General features: G+C 40.9%; 1 protein-coding gene across 1 annotated transcript in view; it reads right to left on the bottom strand.

Annotated features, from left to right (window-relative positions):
* cntn3a.2 (contactin 3a, tandem duplicate 2) overlaps positions 1 to 16,058 on the bottom strand; it is a 33,554-nt gene that overhangs the window by 5,097 nt on the left and 12,399 nt on the right. Inside the window, exons 9-22 of the mRNA XM_018666164.2 lie at positions 15,892 to 16,028; positions 14,524 to 14,653; positions 13,899 to 14,049; positions 13,445 to 13,572; positions 11,896 to 12,065; positions 10,316 to 10,433; positions 6,058 to 6,216; positions 5,016 to 5,165; positions 4,752 to 4,822; positions 3,862 to 4,096; positions 3,254 to 3,363; positions 1,417 to 1,603; positions 966 to 1,078; positions 627 to 795 (exon numbers count right to left, since the gene is read on the bottom strand). Of these exons, the coding sequence (XP_018521680.1) occupies positions 627 to 795; positions 966 to 1,078; positions 1,417 to 1,603; positions 3,254 to 3,363; positions 3,862 to 4,096; positions 4,752 to 4,822; positions 5,016 to 5,165; positions 6,058 to 6,216; positions 10,316 to 10,433; positions 11,896 to 12,065; positions 13,445 to 13,572; positions 13,899 to 14,049; positions 14,524 to 14,653; positions 15,892 to 16,028 (2,028 nt within the window). The remainder of the gene's footprint in view (positions 1 to 626; positions 796 to 965; positions 1,079 to 1,416; positions 1,604 to 3,253; positions 3,364 to 3,861; positions 4,097 to 4,751; positions 4,823 to 5,015; positions 5,166 to 6,057; positions 6,217 to 10,315; positions 10,434 to 11,895; positions 12,066 to 13,444; positions 13,573 to 13,898; positions 14,050 to 14,523; positions 14,654 to 15,891; positions 16,029 to 16,058) is intronic.

Genomic DNA, 16,058 nt, shown 5'->3' with positions numbered 1-16,058 from the left:
TTTCAAACGAAATTTAAAAGAAAAGCCAGCATGGAATTCTATCTCTCTCAACTGCTGTTTTCAGGGATTCAACACAGAATATCAACAATGCAAATTAGCATTTAGAGCAGAACAAGAGCCCCCCCTGGTGTCCCACAGGACGGTAATAGCATCTAGTAAAAGAGGAAGTCAACCTCTGCGACAGAGATGGATTGTGCTGCATATTTCAGCGAAATATAAGCTGGAGGAGCCCAGGGGTGGGGGGTGGGTTGGGGGGCGGCTGGGGACACGAGTAATGGCGAGTCAACGGAGGACAAAATGTCCCTGTCAGGTTTAAAAAGTGTTAAGTGACTTCAAGACCTGGTAAATAATAAAAAATAGACGTCGTGACAGATTGAGGTCCCGGTGAATCTATATGTCAAATTTTGCCATTCTCCTCTGTTTCTCCGGAACATGGTGGCATCAGCATATTTCACTGCCACGGCTGAAGACAGAAAACCTTGGAATAAGTGTTTTTGTATTCCATCTGAGGGAGAATTGAAACATGCAGTCATTGTGTGATGAGCAACTGAAATCACTACTTGAATGCTCTTATTTTTAACCACATAACCACCGCGACCCGATAAACCCGTCAACAACGAGCTTACTTAATTGGTGGATTCGTATGGGGTCAGAGGCCGGGCCGAGCCCCCCTTCGCTCAGCGTCTGAATGTGGATGATGTAGTCATCGTCGTCTTCAGGAAGGGTCAGCTCTGCCGTCGAGTTGACCGTTGTGAGCGTGTTTACCTCTTTGTGTCTCTGTCTCCTGTATGACAGCTAAATGGTAGAGAGAAACAAGGCGGTTGACACATTGTAAATATGTATTCTTGCCAGTCTGACAGCTCAGAGTGAGCCACCACACAGGTAAGGTCCATGCTTTCACTCAGTCTGATACATAACAGGAATAAACATGCTACTCTGAAGCACACGCAGAGAGAAAAACTCACTTGGTAGCCTGTAACTTCAGACTCTGATTCCATTGCCACCACAGGTTCCCAGTAAAGCGACAGCTGAGAGCCAATTAGGGTCCATTCAACATTCAGTGGAGGTTGGGCTGGTGCTGCATGATACAAAAATAATTCATTTCTATATTTCAGCATAGAAACACATTACTGTCACATCATTATACTAGAATTATCATATTTCTCTTACAGGATAATGCTACTTCTGAGAGTGAGATTAGATATAAATATTGTCTCTACCATCCATCTGACCTCTACGATATGAGGATGCAAAGATGCCTTAGCACATATTAACTTTCTCCGGCGTTGTCGGAACAGCAAAGAAAAGACTTGATTCAAAATCTTTCATAGTTTCCACTTCTGAATTACAATCAGCCTGGATAATCAAATAAAATCAGCCCCCTGAGCAACGGGGAGTTTTGGCACTGCAACTTACGTGGCTTCTTTGTGGTAACATTGATTGCCGGGAGGAAGGGGCCGGTGCCTGCTGTGTTGAAGGCGCTGACTGTAAGGAAATACTGCGTGTTTCCCGCCAAGCCGCTCACCGTGACCGAGGTTTGGTTCCAAGGCACCCTGACCTTCCCCAGGGTCTCCGGTTTAGTGTCGTCCTCCCAGTAAACCACCTATTCGAGACGAGGAGAGCATGTCATCTGGGATGTAACCATGATATATGTCTTTGGATTGGAGCAAGAATGTGTTCACTGGCAACATGTATTTTCTATTACATGCAGTGTTTGTAGTTGTTTTTGATGTCTGGAGAGAAATGTGATGTTGTTAAATGATCGCCTCTGGGTGCATCTTCTGAAGAGAGATCATAGTTTTCTTTTAACTTTGCAGCAGGATCTTCAATCTGATATTATGAATGTTTCACTGTTGTTCAGATACGACTGAAAGAGAGGCAGACTTGGGCAGAAATAAAGGATTATTTCAACTATTGAGTAATCCACTTTTTGATCAATTAATCAATAGTTTAATCATTGAAATATCAAAAATAAATAAATAAAACTGTCAGTTAATAAAATGAGTGTATTTACAGTAAGTTACAATGGTAGAAGACAGAGAAGCAGCAAATGCTAGCATGTGAGGATCTGGGAGGGGTTTTGCATTTTTGCTTGAAGACTGAAACAATTGATCAATTATCAAAATTAACAACCAAGATCTTTTGGTCGCTCCACTAATGGATTCATTGTGTAATTGTTTCAGTGCTACAATACATCAATCTATGCTACCCAACATGGCATGTAATATTTATTTCCCCCCTGATGAAAATCCGACTAATTAAAATACGCATTTAAATCGTAATATTACTGATTAAGTTCCATCATTTTCTTTTCTGTCGTCGTTATTCAACATTTGCTGATAGATAGATAGATAGATGACTTTATTCATCCCCGAAGGGAAATTCGGTTGTCACAGTAGTCCGTATGTGAATGCAACAAAAATACAACAGTACAAGATAAATAATATAATAGAATAAAATAGAATATAACAGTATATAGTGCAAATGGCAAGACAGATATATACACCATAAATAATATGCTATGAATATGAATATGTAAATAGAAAGTGCAAAGGGTTGATGTTGACATTACTGAGGTAGCTCGGATGTGAAACGGCACAGGAGCTTACTTTCCCAGATGGAAATATCACAAACATCTCTGATTTTCCTGAGCAAAAAGAATAACAAATCTTACATTAAATCTTACATTAAAGCCCTTTGATCACCCTGATTATTCAGTCAGGAGCAATCAGGCTGTTCCAGTTTCTGAAGCTAAGAGAGAGGGCAATCAGCAGTTTTGGGTTTAAAATGTAACAGTTTAATATTCCTGTTTTATTTAGAGTACAATGACAGGGCTAAAGATCGATCCCCATGGTGTTGCTGGGTTATCAACACTTGACAATTTTCAATATGAGTCTCTGGTATTGTATTATGGCACTTCTTGCTACTCCCACATGAGGTCTGGAACAGTATTGCAGTGCAGACTATTACGAAGCTCCGTATCATGATATCCAATAACTGACAGCAACATGAAAAGGCATGTGGACAGGCAATTTTCTTTTGTTCTCTTGAAAACCCTCTGACATGTTTTCTGTCGTGTCGGCACAAAGAACTGTATAATTTTGGCTATAACAGTCGCCCAGCTGAAACAGCCATTTCCATGGCGACGGCAAAGTTTGGAGGTGATGGCTTTGAGGGTGCAACAGGGGTGATGACAAGCATTTGAATTGTGTTGTGAGTGATTTCTATTTCCATTTAAAAGAGTAAAATGTACCTCATAGCCCAGAACCCTTTCAGGGGTGAAGGAGAGAGCCTGCCAATTCACCTCAATCTCAGAGGCTGAGACACTTCTGGCCCAAACTCCTGCTGGCATCCCACTTGGCTCTGAAAACAGACAACGGGAGACTGAGCGCTCCTGCCTTCCTCCAACAGCACAGAGAAAAACAGAGCAAATCTCTTCAATTTTTACATTTAGAACCACACGGCATTCTTGTTGATCTCTACTTGGGTGAATCATCACACACAGGTGCTGCTGGTAAATAGACCGGCACTACACTACAGGCTGACCCCCTCTCAGAGTGTTGAGAGGTACCATAGATCTAAATGCCAACCGGTTCTCACTCTGGCACAGCCATTGATATTTGGAGGCAATCTGCCTATCCTTACATAAATGATGTGTTGCCATTTTTTTCCCCCTCATTTTCCACCCTGTTTTACACGTAAAAAGATTTCTACAGATTAATTTTCCCACATGTCTCTTTTTTCATGAGTGCTTTCAGACCAGCAGATGCAGTAAAACCACTTTCACGATCTTTGTCCTTTGAAAGAACAGAAAAAGGTTTTGTAGCTTTGCAAAAATCCCAATCACATCCATTGCCTTACCTATCTCCGCAGAGTAGATGGTGACCACGGGGCTGAAGGGACCCTGTCCTTTGCTGTTGTAAGTGCCAACCTTGACATGAAATGGAGAGAAGGGCGCAATGCTGTCGTTGCGGTACACATAGCGCGAGGCGCCGGGGGCAGAGGTGGCCACGTGAGTCCAGGTGACTTCTCCGAAGGCACGGAAAGCAATGATGTAACCAAAGCTCTCACCATTCTGTAGTTCTTCGGGGACGGGCTGGGAGTGAAACACAAAACTATAGTGATATTAAAACATATACAAACCACTCACGTTCACCCCGCCGCTGGGCTGACACAATCACCGCCCACTCTCATGGCGCCAAAAGAAGGGCATGCCCTGCAAATTGCTGTCGTGACCCACCTGACGAAATGAAATGAGCATTTAAATGCCATAAAAAAATCTAAGCTCATTACAGAGCGTCTGTGCAGCTTTTAAAATGAAAAGTTATTTCTGCATTTAATGAAATGAGAAAACTCAAATAATGAGATAACTTTGGCCACCTAATGACTTCTTCAATTATTTTTCAGACACTCCACTGGCTTAATTCATTGCTAGATTTGAGCATCTAAGATTTGGCTGAACAACAGTAATTCACCATGGATCCAAGCCTTAAAAGTGACAATAACTGTCAGATTCAGTGTTCTGCTTGTGTATACATTGCTGCTGCCTTACATGCAGACTCTTTAACTAAGAAATTACAACGACTGCAGCGCCAGACTTCAATTCACCCAAAATTTATGACACCCGCAGGCCAAACAAAACAGGAGCTTTGATTTAGTGAGAAATATTAAGCACCTCACTCAAGAATAATAAAAAAGACTAACTGCAGCCACTCTGAATAACAGACTGGAACATAAGACTGATGACTTACCTCCCATGTGATGACCAGTTCAGATCTGCTTCCGCCTCCTCCACCCACATCACCTGGCGCTGCATCAGGAACTACACAACACAGACCGTGTTCACAGCTTCATATCAGAAACACTTTAAGATTCATAAACTTCTTTAAAAAGAAATAGCAGTGTAATCTTAAAGGAGTTGTATTTTTGCAGATGAAAGCTTGAGTGTTTGATATTTTCTAACTAATCCAAATAAGTCATTTGGCTAAAAAAAAAAAGAGCAGCATTTATTATACCTGCGTCTTCTGTCCTGGTCTTGACAGACACAGGGCTGGGTTCTCCAACCCCAACACTGTTCTTGGCCAAAACCCGAAACTCATACTCCACCCAGGCATTGAGGTCCACTACAGTGGCCGTCAGTGTGTTCCCATCGATTATCTCAGGGACTAGAATAGAATAGAATATTTGGACATGTGGAATAAAACAAAAGCAATAGAGCCAAATCTATACAATATTACAAAATAATGACATGAAAAAGACAAAAAAACAAAAGCAGCTTCTTGCTACTGCCAAGTATTATGCGAATGAGAGCAAAAAGACTCAACCAAAACAGTAAAAATTTGTGACCAGGAAAAGCAAAACAATGAGCATATGAAATGGCTCTGTAGAGTTTAGGGGAGCTGCAGATATGGGAAATCATTATCTTTTGATTCATCATCACTACAACAAGCCTCTTCCTGATTTAACATAATCTGGGTAAGTACTGCACTATTGTGTGTGTTCTTTTTTAATGTTGTGAATTTATCTAAGATATTTAATTTTATTCTATTTTTATTTCTTTGAAACCCTTTTTAACATTTAGCGAGGGACAGCAGATAAAAAATGTGCTTTTCAGGTTACCTCCGGCTCATTTACAGCTATTTTTTTTCCTTTTGATCAGAAGCAGTGTCCCTGTCAAATAAACCACTGAAATAAGAAAACACACTTTATTCATTTACATTCGTTTGGCAGGTGCATTTGTCCAAATAAATTTGTAATACATGAGATCAACTTTCATAGGAACAAGCGCCGAATGTCATCAAAACAGACTTGACTTCAGCAGATGGAAAGGGGTTTTGGTTTTGACTGAGCCAGGTGTAAAGGTTGTTTAAGTGCTTTAAAGGAGATCATGTAAAAGCACCAACATTGACCCACAGGTCTCTTGAGTAAGACCCTGAATCCCTTGCATCTCCAGAGACTTTGGTTCTGCACTCTGACCTCCCTGCTGAAGGGGGAAGGGAGGGTGAATTATCTGAATCACATGTGCTATAGGGTGAAAATTCATCATGCTCTGCCTACCTGTGTTAACCCTCTGCCAGCCCACAGTGAAGGGAGTTCTTGTCTGGATGAGGTAATTGGTGATGGGGCTGCCGTTGTCTCTGCCGGGGCTCCACGTCAGCTGGGCTGTACTGTCTGTCACCTCCTCCACCGTCACAGAGTCTGGTGGGCTGGGGGGGCCTGGCTCAATCACAGGAACAGACACTGTGAGGTACATGCAGAGGCACAGACGAGACTACAGAATGTTGATGTAAATATGTGTGCTCGCACATACTGGAGTGAGCGAACAGCCGATATATCTGCATAAAAAACACATCCACTTAAACTATATTGCTACTACAGACTGCTACGCTTATTCGAAAAGCCGTTATATTTTGAATTCAACAGCAAAAGCACAACGCATTTCAAAAGCTTTGGGTTTGATGTGAAATAATGCCCTTCAAAAGGAATTAAAAGTTAATTCAAGATTTATCCTCCAATATTCATCCAACTTGTAATCCTTCCCTTTCATGGTCCTGCTGGTAATTGATCGATGAAACAGTAGACGTAAGTAGATGCAGGCAGTCGAATTAGAAGGTAAAAGATGAAAAAGGACCTCATAGGCCTGAAGAAAGCCAGAGTTTTATCATATATTTTCATTATCCCACCAATTAAGTGGTGTGATGTTTTACTTTAGCCTCATCTGCTGTTTCCTGTTCTAATAAACGTGTCGGCTCATCAGAAATAATAGACCACAAGAGAGCTGTGAGACAGACCGCAAGAATAATAACGCCCCCAGCTCTGCTCGCACTCCTCACCGGCTCTGAAGTGGTTTCTAATCTAAAGGAAAATTTTCTAATCATTAACGCGTTAAATGATTATTCTAATAAACAACCAATGCGTTGGAAACATGTGCAGATTCTGTATTAATGTTTTATGCAGGGTCTACATGCTCTATGTATAAATGCACGTATAAATATTGAGTGCACTGCATTTAACATGCGTGCTGAACTACATTTTTTCGTTTGTGTGTTTGTTTGTTTACACAAGCCTTGAATGTGCTGCCCACATACATTTGGCCTTAAAGCCCCGGCTTTAGAGATATTGATCTTTGTAAAACTCATTAGCAGCTCTTGAGGAAAAAAAAAAAAAAAAAAAAAAAAAAAAAAAAAAAAAAAAACCTTTAATACACTGGCCTCATTAATACATATTAATGGAGCACACAATCAAGGATCAATTCCTTATCCTCTTAATTATATTTCATTGGCTGAGGCATAAGGGTGCTGTCAGTGTCTTGAGGGTGTTCAAATAATCTGTTATTAATATGGACAGACCGTCTGGGCTTTTATTGTGAACTCGGCACAGAGCAAATTAATATCTGGCTGTATTATGAATACGTACAGACATGGTAGTATTATTTGATCTGAAATGAATATTACCCAGATTTGTAAAATATGCTGTCACACATGTCAGAAGTGAATATAGATAATAGCATGTTGTAAAACTGATAAAGTAATAATGATAAAAAGACATAGTTCTGCAGTGTCGTATTGGCAGTTGTGGGGTGTGTTTCCCTACACGCTGTCTTCCAGGACGGCTATGATGATGATGATGATGATGCAGCTGTCAAACAGGCACAAGTGCTCACTCACTGAGTGGTTTGAATGCTAATGACCACGATGTTATCCGTACAACGTGACCTTCTCCATAACCACCATCACCCAGTGGAGTGTTTGTGAGACATCATGGAGTGGCAACTAAAACATTTTCCACTGCCATTGTAAAAAAAACAAGAACCCAGATTGATCACTCAAGAGTCTTTGTGTCAGGAGCGATTATCATTGACCTTCAGCGCTGTGAGAGGAGTGGAGCGAAACAGGATCGGAAATAACACCCTGCAGAATTACTAAGCTACTATCACTGGCTAATATTACATGATTGCAATAATGTGTCTATTGCCAATAACACAAATAGTTGCTATTATTGTGAGTGTGATCTTAAACACCGCATGTTCCTGCGTTCACTCCGAGTTTAAGCGTAATCACACCGACATAATCGCTATCACAGTTGAATGAGTCCTGCATTATTCACACTGTTGTCTTAACATTAAAACTGCATTTCTGAGCACACGTAAATGCAGCTGCTAAAGGAGGCAAGATCCTATCTAAATATTTTCTCACCTACCTCTCGCAGTGTACAGCCAAAAAGGTATACTGCATTTTATTTATTTTTTCTTGGTTTTTTCTTGTTGTTGTTTTTTGGGTTTTTGTTTTATTTGTCCAGGTTTTGAGCTATCAATCTCTAAGATTTCTCTTTCCACCTTTGAAAAATGACATTCTTTAAAAATTCAACAGCAACATCTCCTTCCAGATTCAGTGTCCCCATTGCTTTGGATAATCCACACAACTCGGGACAGTTTCTCTGGTAGAAAGTAGTTCAGATGAAAACAGTATGTTCTGTGGGTTATCCAGCCTGGAACAGGGGCATGTTTTTCTAAGAGGGTCTTTCGCTGTCAGTGATGGAGAGCAACTAAGTGCATTTTTTCAAATTCTGTGTTTTTGTACAATTTGTACTTTTATTCCACTACATTTAAGAGGGAAATACTGCACTTTTACCCACTACATTTATCTGACAGTTATAGTAAAATAAGTACTTAAAAATAATAGTATTATATTCAAATAAAATGATCAAAGGTAAATGTTGTACGCAAGACTTTTACTTGTAATGGAGTATTTTTACATTGTTTTTTTACATTGTTTATTGCTACTTTTACTTAAATAAAGGGACAGAGTACTATGTCTTGGCACAACCTGGGCAAATTTAACCTAAACTTGACATGGTTAGGTACCGCTGGAGGTGAGAAGATAGCTTGTATGCTAGGTGGTTCATATCCTCCATGTGCTTAGCATGGTGCTGCACTTTGTCTGAAAGTGTTAACCTGTGTCCTTTACGGGTCATAGGTATAAAGGCAGTGAGGGTTTCCAAACAGGATAACGACCTCTAGCTGCTAGATTGGAAAATAATAATCTAATTGACATGTGACCACAGTCTGCTGACTAGAGGTCTGCAGTTGCAATCAAGCAGAGCCACTCTTTGCCCTCCATGACAGGTTTTCTGTCCAGCTTCATGCTTTGCCGCCCGACATTTGAAGCCATTCGATCCAAGCAATGAGACATCCATGACAGCTGCCGTGAGCAGGAAGTGTAAATAATGCACAATCTGAGTCACGGACTCAAAGTTTCTCTCCAGTCAATACTAGGGCAATCCATTTCCAGGGCCTTGATATTGCCTCCACTTGAGAAACAGCCTTATTCCCACTTAGACCTCAGCCACGTGGAAAGGAGTGCTTATTAATATCATTTGCCTAGGAGATCTTCAACATGCCAAGCAGAATCACTGGTGGGTATCCTTACAAGACAAAGATATGGATCCAACCTTTTCAAATCTTGACACCAAAATCATCCCTCACCTCATCTGACATTTAACATATTTGCTTAGTGTCAATTTGCTGGGCTATTTGGCGTATTGATCAAAGCCAGAAACATGCCTCCTCTCAGTCTGCGCCACTCCCTGAAACATATAGCAAAAGTTGTTCTATTTTGTTCTGCCCAACGTAGCTCTCTACAACTGTGTCTCTGGATTATACATACTGCATGAGTGAGCACAGACAGGCATCTAAACAGTCCACTGTCAAGTTCATTGCAGCAACATCTAAAATTGGACATTAAAAAGAGTGGGATGGGAAAAAAAAAAACAAACAAACACCCAACATGTTCTTAAAATTCATGGCTGATATTCCTATAATTTCTTCTCAAGTTCTTTACTTGCAGAAGCATCCCTTGGTGCAATATAAGAGAAACGCAAGCTTCCTCTATTTGATGTCATCAAGCGACTGCTACTAAAAATAAGCAAAACATAAAAACTGTGTGATATCCAGAACAATTTTCTTGAGGGTATGGGCATTTTGGTTGCACTGCAATCACCGGCTGAAACAAAACCCATTTGAGTTTAAAAGCCAAAGTGAGCATTATATGCCTCTGAAAGTCAGAATTCTTTTATTCTCAGTAAAGCATATCCATATAATGCCTCCAAATGTATCTCTAGCAGAGCTTTGTGTGGTAACCTTTCCAGACAACAGACATCTTTTTTTTTTTACACTGTGGCTGCATCTATCACCCACTGTACAGTTAAGTCTGGATTTTAAAATTTCTCCTATTTTAAAAGAGGAGCCCAAACAACGGTCCTGGCTGTGAGCCCTGTTTTAATTAGTGACTGCAGAGCAGAAAGGAGGTTTTCTTACCTTTCACAATCAATACAGCCACGGCTGACAGGCTCTCCACGTCTGTGTCCACCACACAGATATATTTGCCGGCATGGTAAAGCTGAATGTTCCTGATCATCAGATCTCCTGCTGTTCTCTACCAAGGAGGAAAGAAAGCTTTATGTAGCATGAAAGATAACAGACCTTGTGACAGCTTATTAAAGAATGTAGTGAAGCATACATAAGGTGCAGTAAATAGCGGTGCCAAAAAATGTTTGCAGATCCTGCAGTTATTTAGCCAAGACTCTGCAGAGGAAAATCAGGCCTGTTTTTTTTTTTTTTTTTTTTGAAAAAAAAAAAAGAAAGAAAAAAGAGGACATTTTATGGCCAACGTATTTTACACACATCTTTTGACACTTCTTGCAGTCAAAGCCATAAAAGCAAACATAATGAAAAAATTCTGAATATAAGAGAACCTCTTTGTTATATCCAGCTGTTCAAGATGAGCTGAGATGAAAGAGATCAAGGCCAGAATTCACAAAAAAAAAAACCTCCATGCAGCAAATGGAGTCTTTGTGTCTAACATGGCCTCAGCTCTTTCGCACGCATTTTGCAGAGGTCATCGCCGTGACCTTCAAAACCTGTTGCGAGGAACTACACAAATATGCTATTACTAGTTCAGCTCTGTTGTTTTTTTTTTTTTTGCTTGATTGGAGAAGGAAAAAAAAGGACCCTAAGATTCTCATCTGAGAGGACACCCTTAAGCAGCAAATGGTAAATTAGTGGTGAAATTGTTCTCTTGGCATTGGCAGGGAAATGTGGCAGTAGAGCCAACATGGTTTAATTATGGAAATTAAATTCCCTGAAGCAGCAAAGTTAACTTGATAATCTGTTTGGACTGCAGGACATTCTAACATTTTTTGGGGGGGTAAGCAGTCTGTTTTCAGATAAGAACACTGTCAGTCAAACATACACACAGGAAGAATGGTTAATCTTGAAGAGTGTGAGGGTGTTCTGAAAGTGTTTTGTCATCTGGGGCTCTGCCATGCTTTCATTCCTTTAAAAGACACCTCTAATGATGTGTATTCCCTTCCTGTTATGAGGAGCTGTGCAGCGGGCTATGTCAAAGTGGGATTTGAAAAGAATTCAAGACCAGCCAAAGTATTAAAAAATAGATTACTTCAGTCGGCTGAGCTCGAGTAGGAGAAGTGTCGTCAAATAGATGACAACTTGTCACAATGGCTGAGCAACTAACACATTACCTACATCATGATTTTTATGTAGGAAGTGTATTTTGACACAGCAACCGCCATGTTTCCATTCACAAAAAGTACAACTGGAGGCTTAGAGGGACTCGGTGATCTAACAGCACGTCCTCGTAAAGATTCCCACAGCTTATTATGCCTCAGAGGAGACTTTTGTAAATCATGAAAAGGGTGGTATCACACCGACTGCAGCAAAACTAGCCACGGAAAATCTCTCCAAGAAATACCATGACGTCAGACCACAAGCTGTCCCTTTCGACTAACGGCTGGGATGAGATGAAGCAAGATGTGCCAAGAGGTTGCCAACCACCCATTCACACATTCTGAGGGAAAGTATGACGGCGGGTCACTCACCCCGCCCACCAGCTCAAAGTGACCGTCTCCCTTGGCAATGAGCTGTCCGTTGAAAGCCCAGGAGAAAGAGACGTCAAGGACGGGGTCACTGGCGACCTGACACGGTAACACGATGCTCTCGCCCACAATGATCTCCATGTTCACCGGCCCCTGGATGATTCTGGTTGGATCTGCCCCACAAAAACACACACACACACACACACACACACTGTGAAAGGGCATCATTTCTGATGGGGTGGCTGCCAGTCTCACACAGAACACAAGCCATTTCATTGCAAGGAGATGAGCAGCCCCCATTTTTGCAGATTTTCTAAAATGGAAGCACACAAGTGCTGCAACACTTGCCGGAACATGTTCTGTAATAAACTAAGTCAAAGGCACTGCCGTATTATCTATATAGGGGAAGGTCTCATGAAAGTCTTAGTGGAATAATGTGATAACATACAGCCTGCCACCGCTAAAATGGCCTAATACTCCAGGCTGACACAGCTAGAATAATCTTTTGAAATCCTGATAGCAATTACAATACACCGTGGATCAGATAAAACTTCATGTAATGGGCTCCTCTGTGCATCCAGAACAAAAATGAGGGGCACTGCTTCAAAGTCTACTCTAGCAATCATTTGACTAAGTCTGCTGTGCTTCAAAACGCATGATAATAAATCTGCTGGAATCAAATAAAGAAGGTACAACCCAAAGGAAGAGGATTTGTGCTCTCAAATCTTACCTTATAAAGACTGTCAAGGAACAAAAAAATGAAAGAGAAAAAGGTCCCCTCAGTTCTTAAACTAGTAATAATAAGTGTCTGGGTCATGTCATTGTGTTGCATGACTGCATTATGACCTTGAAAAATACTCCAGTAATAAAAAAAATAAGAGAAAACACTGGCCGTGACAGACATAGCAGCAAACAATAGCATTCAACACATTAATAAGACCAATAAGAATCCCGGATAACACTCAACTATCACTCCAGTGGAAACACACGCTCAATACAATAACAGCATCTGTAACACCTCCTCACTAATGCTTTCATTGCTTCCACTCAGAGCACTTTCATTTGTTGCAGTAAATTGGCTGTTTCAACTGCTTTGAGGAAAACAATGATCGAGTATTTTCTCAAACACCTTCCAAGTGCGTTACTGCAGCTACTGCAAAAATGTGGCCGGACAAAACAGCTCAATATAAAACTGCACTAAAAGTCAAGAGTTTTTCCCATGTTGCAGCTGAGCTTTGGTAACCAATACACACCTTTAAATAAATAAAGAAAGAAAAATTACATGATTCTAAAAACATTGAGGACTGTTATTTAATTATGCAAAGACTCGAGGTTTAGAGCCCTCCAGGATAGAGACTTCCCAAAGTTCTGACACACTCCTCACGGCAAAACTTTGAGTTTGCTTATGTTTTCTGCCCACCAGTTATTGACTCAAGTCCTCGCGGTACAGTAGCTCTCACTTGTGTTAATCCATACTGAGCAATAAATTCAGCTTACTAAGTGGGACGCCCAAACATTCTTCTGTGTTTAATAGGGGGCGGGGGGGCTTTACCGGTAACAAGGAGCCTTCCCGTTGTGCTCGACATGCCGAATCTATTCCTAGCGAAGCACGTATAGCTGCCTGCATCGGACTTGCTCACGTTGGCGAGCCTCAGAGTTCCATCTGGGGAAAGCGTGATCCTGCAGGAGTGGGCAAACAACGACAACAGTTTTACAATCCAGCCTCTAAAAACAAAGAATCATTTTCTCATTGGTTAAACTCTTGTTTCTGGATTTGTCTACATGATCACGGAAATCTGGCAGCTAAGCAGTGTGTTTGTGTGCGTGCAGTGAATATTGATCAATCAGAGTAAATAAGGCTTGAAAAGAGCAGAGTTGGGATAAATAATGCACCTACTCTGAATTGTTTATGTGTGTACATTGGCATCAATATTTTGAACAGCCATCAGTTGTTTTGCAATGCCATCGTGACATTGGTTTCAGCTACTTTTTAGCCCAGTCATTACCTGTCTTTGGTGTGAATAGGCAGGTTTCCTTTCTTCCATAAAATGCTGGCGAGGGGATAGGCCTGGGGTTTGCACTCTAAAGTCACTGTAGTTCCTGCCTTGGCTTTGAGCAAAGCTCTGAGGACATTCCCTGTGAAGTCTGGAGGAGAGGCTGATGGGAAACAGTAAACTGACTTTAGTACAAGACTGCAGCAAATCTCACAGGGCAAGCTTCAGTTTGATCTGGGCGAATCATCAAATCGTAAAGTAATGGAGACAGACATTTTAAACATTTGCAATGGGAATCAAATGGATATAAAATCGAGTCACTGCTGAGGATGTTTTACTCCATTTTCCATGTATGAAATAGATTTATGAATTGGATAGTGTTAGAACTTTTAATTGGATTTAATGTAAAAGATCATGTTTATTGTTCAGCTGGGAATCTATCATCCCATCCTCACAATAAATCACGCTATCAAAAGGGAAAAATATTTTTTAAATGTGTTTGACCCCACAAAACCATTCTCACTGACCCCATTATCCGTTAATCCAGACAACCTTTAAGAATGACAGTAAGATGACCTTTAAGATTCTTTGGCAACAATGATTTGAGGACTTAAGGGAGAGATAAATGCCATCCTACCTAAAACCATTAGTTCAGCAGCAAAATATATGATGCCGTGTTTATTCTCGGCCACACACTGGTACATGCCGGCGTCAGATAGTGTCAGCACCGACACTGACAGGACTCCATCCTCCACATGGATTCTGTCCTGTGAAGAAAGAGGATGAAAAAAAGCAATTATTGCCTAAGACTTAAAGGTAGCTTTTGCTTTACTCAGCGTGCTTTGGCAAAGCTCAATAAGCATTGGATTGTGTTGGAGGCACTGTCAATAGCCGTAGATCAAATCGGGATTATGTTGCAGAGAATGAATCGAGTCGAGCACGAAACACATTTTTGTTTTCCAAATATGGCCGTGCTTGTTCTCACCATCATGTAAACTCTCTTTTTAGTTTTCTGGCTGGTCCTGCTTCCAGCTGTTTCAAGACTAAACATCCTGTGGTGAAAACTGAGTGCTCAAGGTTTGTGTGCGTGTGCATGTACGTGTGTGTGGCTAAACCAAGGGTCCCAATCCATTATAGAATATCACATAATTCCATCAATCCATACACATAGCCATTAATCTAAACACATCATAGTCCCTACCTTTGTTTTGTGCTTGTTTTGACATGAGGATTAGTTTAAGTATGTACATTTACACAACAGTATTCTTGTTTTAAGCCATACGTCTATATGTATATTTGATACTTAAATCATGAATATTACATAATCCTGCCCTTTTAATGGCAAAAATGTTAATCACATTCTAATTCTTGCAACAGTGAAAATATTAGTAAAATCAAATTAAAGAGTGACATTTAAAAATGTGTATTTTAATAATAAAATCATACAGGGTATATTTGCACTTAAATTCATGCCTCGTTCTGAGCGTTATTAAACTTGTACTAAGGAAATAAATCTCAGCAGCATGTTGCAGTCAGCCAAGTTTAAAGCTGTGGGTCTCAAAATCCACACAACTACATATATTTCTGGTGGTCCTGAGTCAGGTATGCTGCTCTATACAGTATATTTCACAGCAGATTAAGCCCATTGTCCCTAAATCTGGAGGAGCTTAAACATGCACCATGAATAATGAAAAACAACCACTGACTTCATTCAGATGGAATGGAGCAATCTCCTGGGGACTACACTGATCCACTCTCTAAAACTGTGTAATCCGCCAAGGTAGAGCAGAATAAGAGACAGTTACATCCATGTCTCATCACTGGCACACCTCAGCGAGATGTTTACACTCTCCCCTCATCTCACTCTGAATTGGGCTTGGAAAAACAGCCAAGGTGTTTGATCGCCAGGTGCTCCGAAATGAAAAGGATGAGCTAAAGCTGAAGATTAAGTCTTTAAAATGAAACACTGGTCAGTGGCAGAGGACGAGACAGGCAGTCAATTTACCTCCGAGAGAAGCTGCTGGCCGTTCTTCAGCCACGTGTAGGAGGGCCTGGGCCTGCCATTGGCTCGACACTCCCAGTGCAGTCTCTCCTCTATGGCCAGGGCCGTGTCCTTCATGGTCTGGATCCACTGAGGCTTGGCTTGAGGACACAGAAATATCTTCCAGTGAA

Source organism: Lates calcarifer, linkage group LG6, assembly GCF_001640805.2.
Source record: "Lates calcarifer isolate ASB-BC8 linkage group LG6, TLL_Latcal_v3, whole genome shotgun sequence".
Classification (NCBI taxonomy): Eukaryota; Metazoa; Chordata; class Actinopteri; family Centropomidae; genus Lates; species Lates calcarifer.
This window is presented reverse-complemented; position numbering and strand designations above follow the sequence as displayed.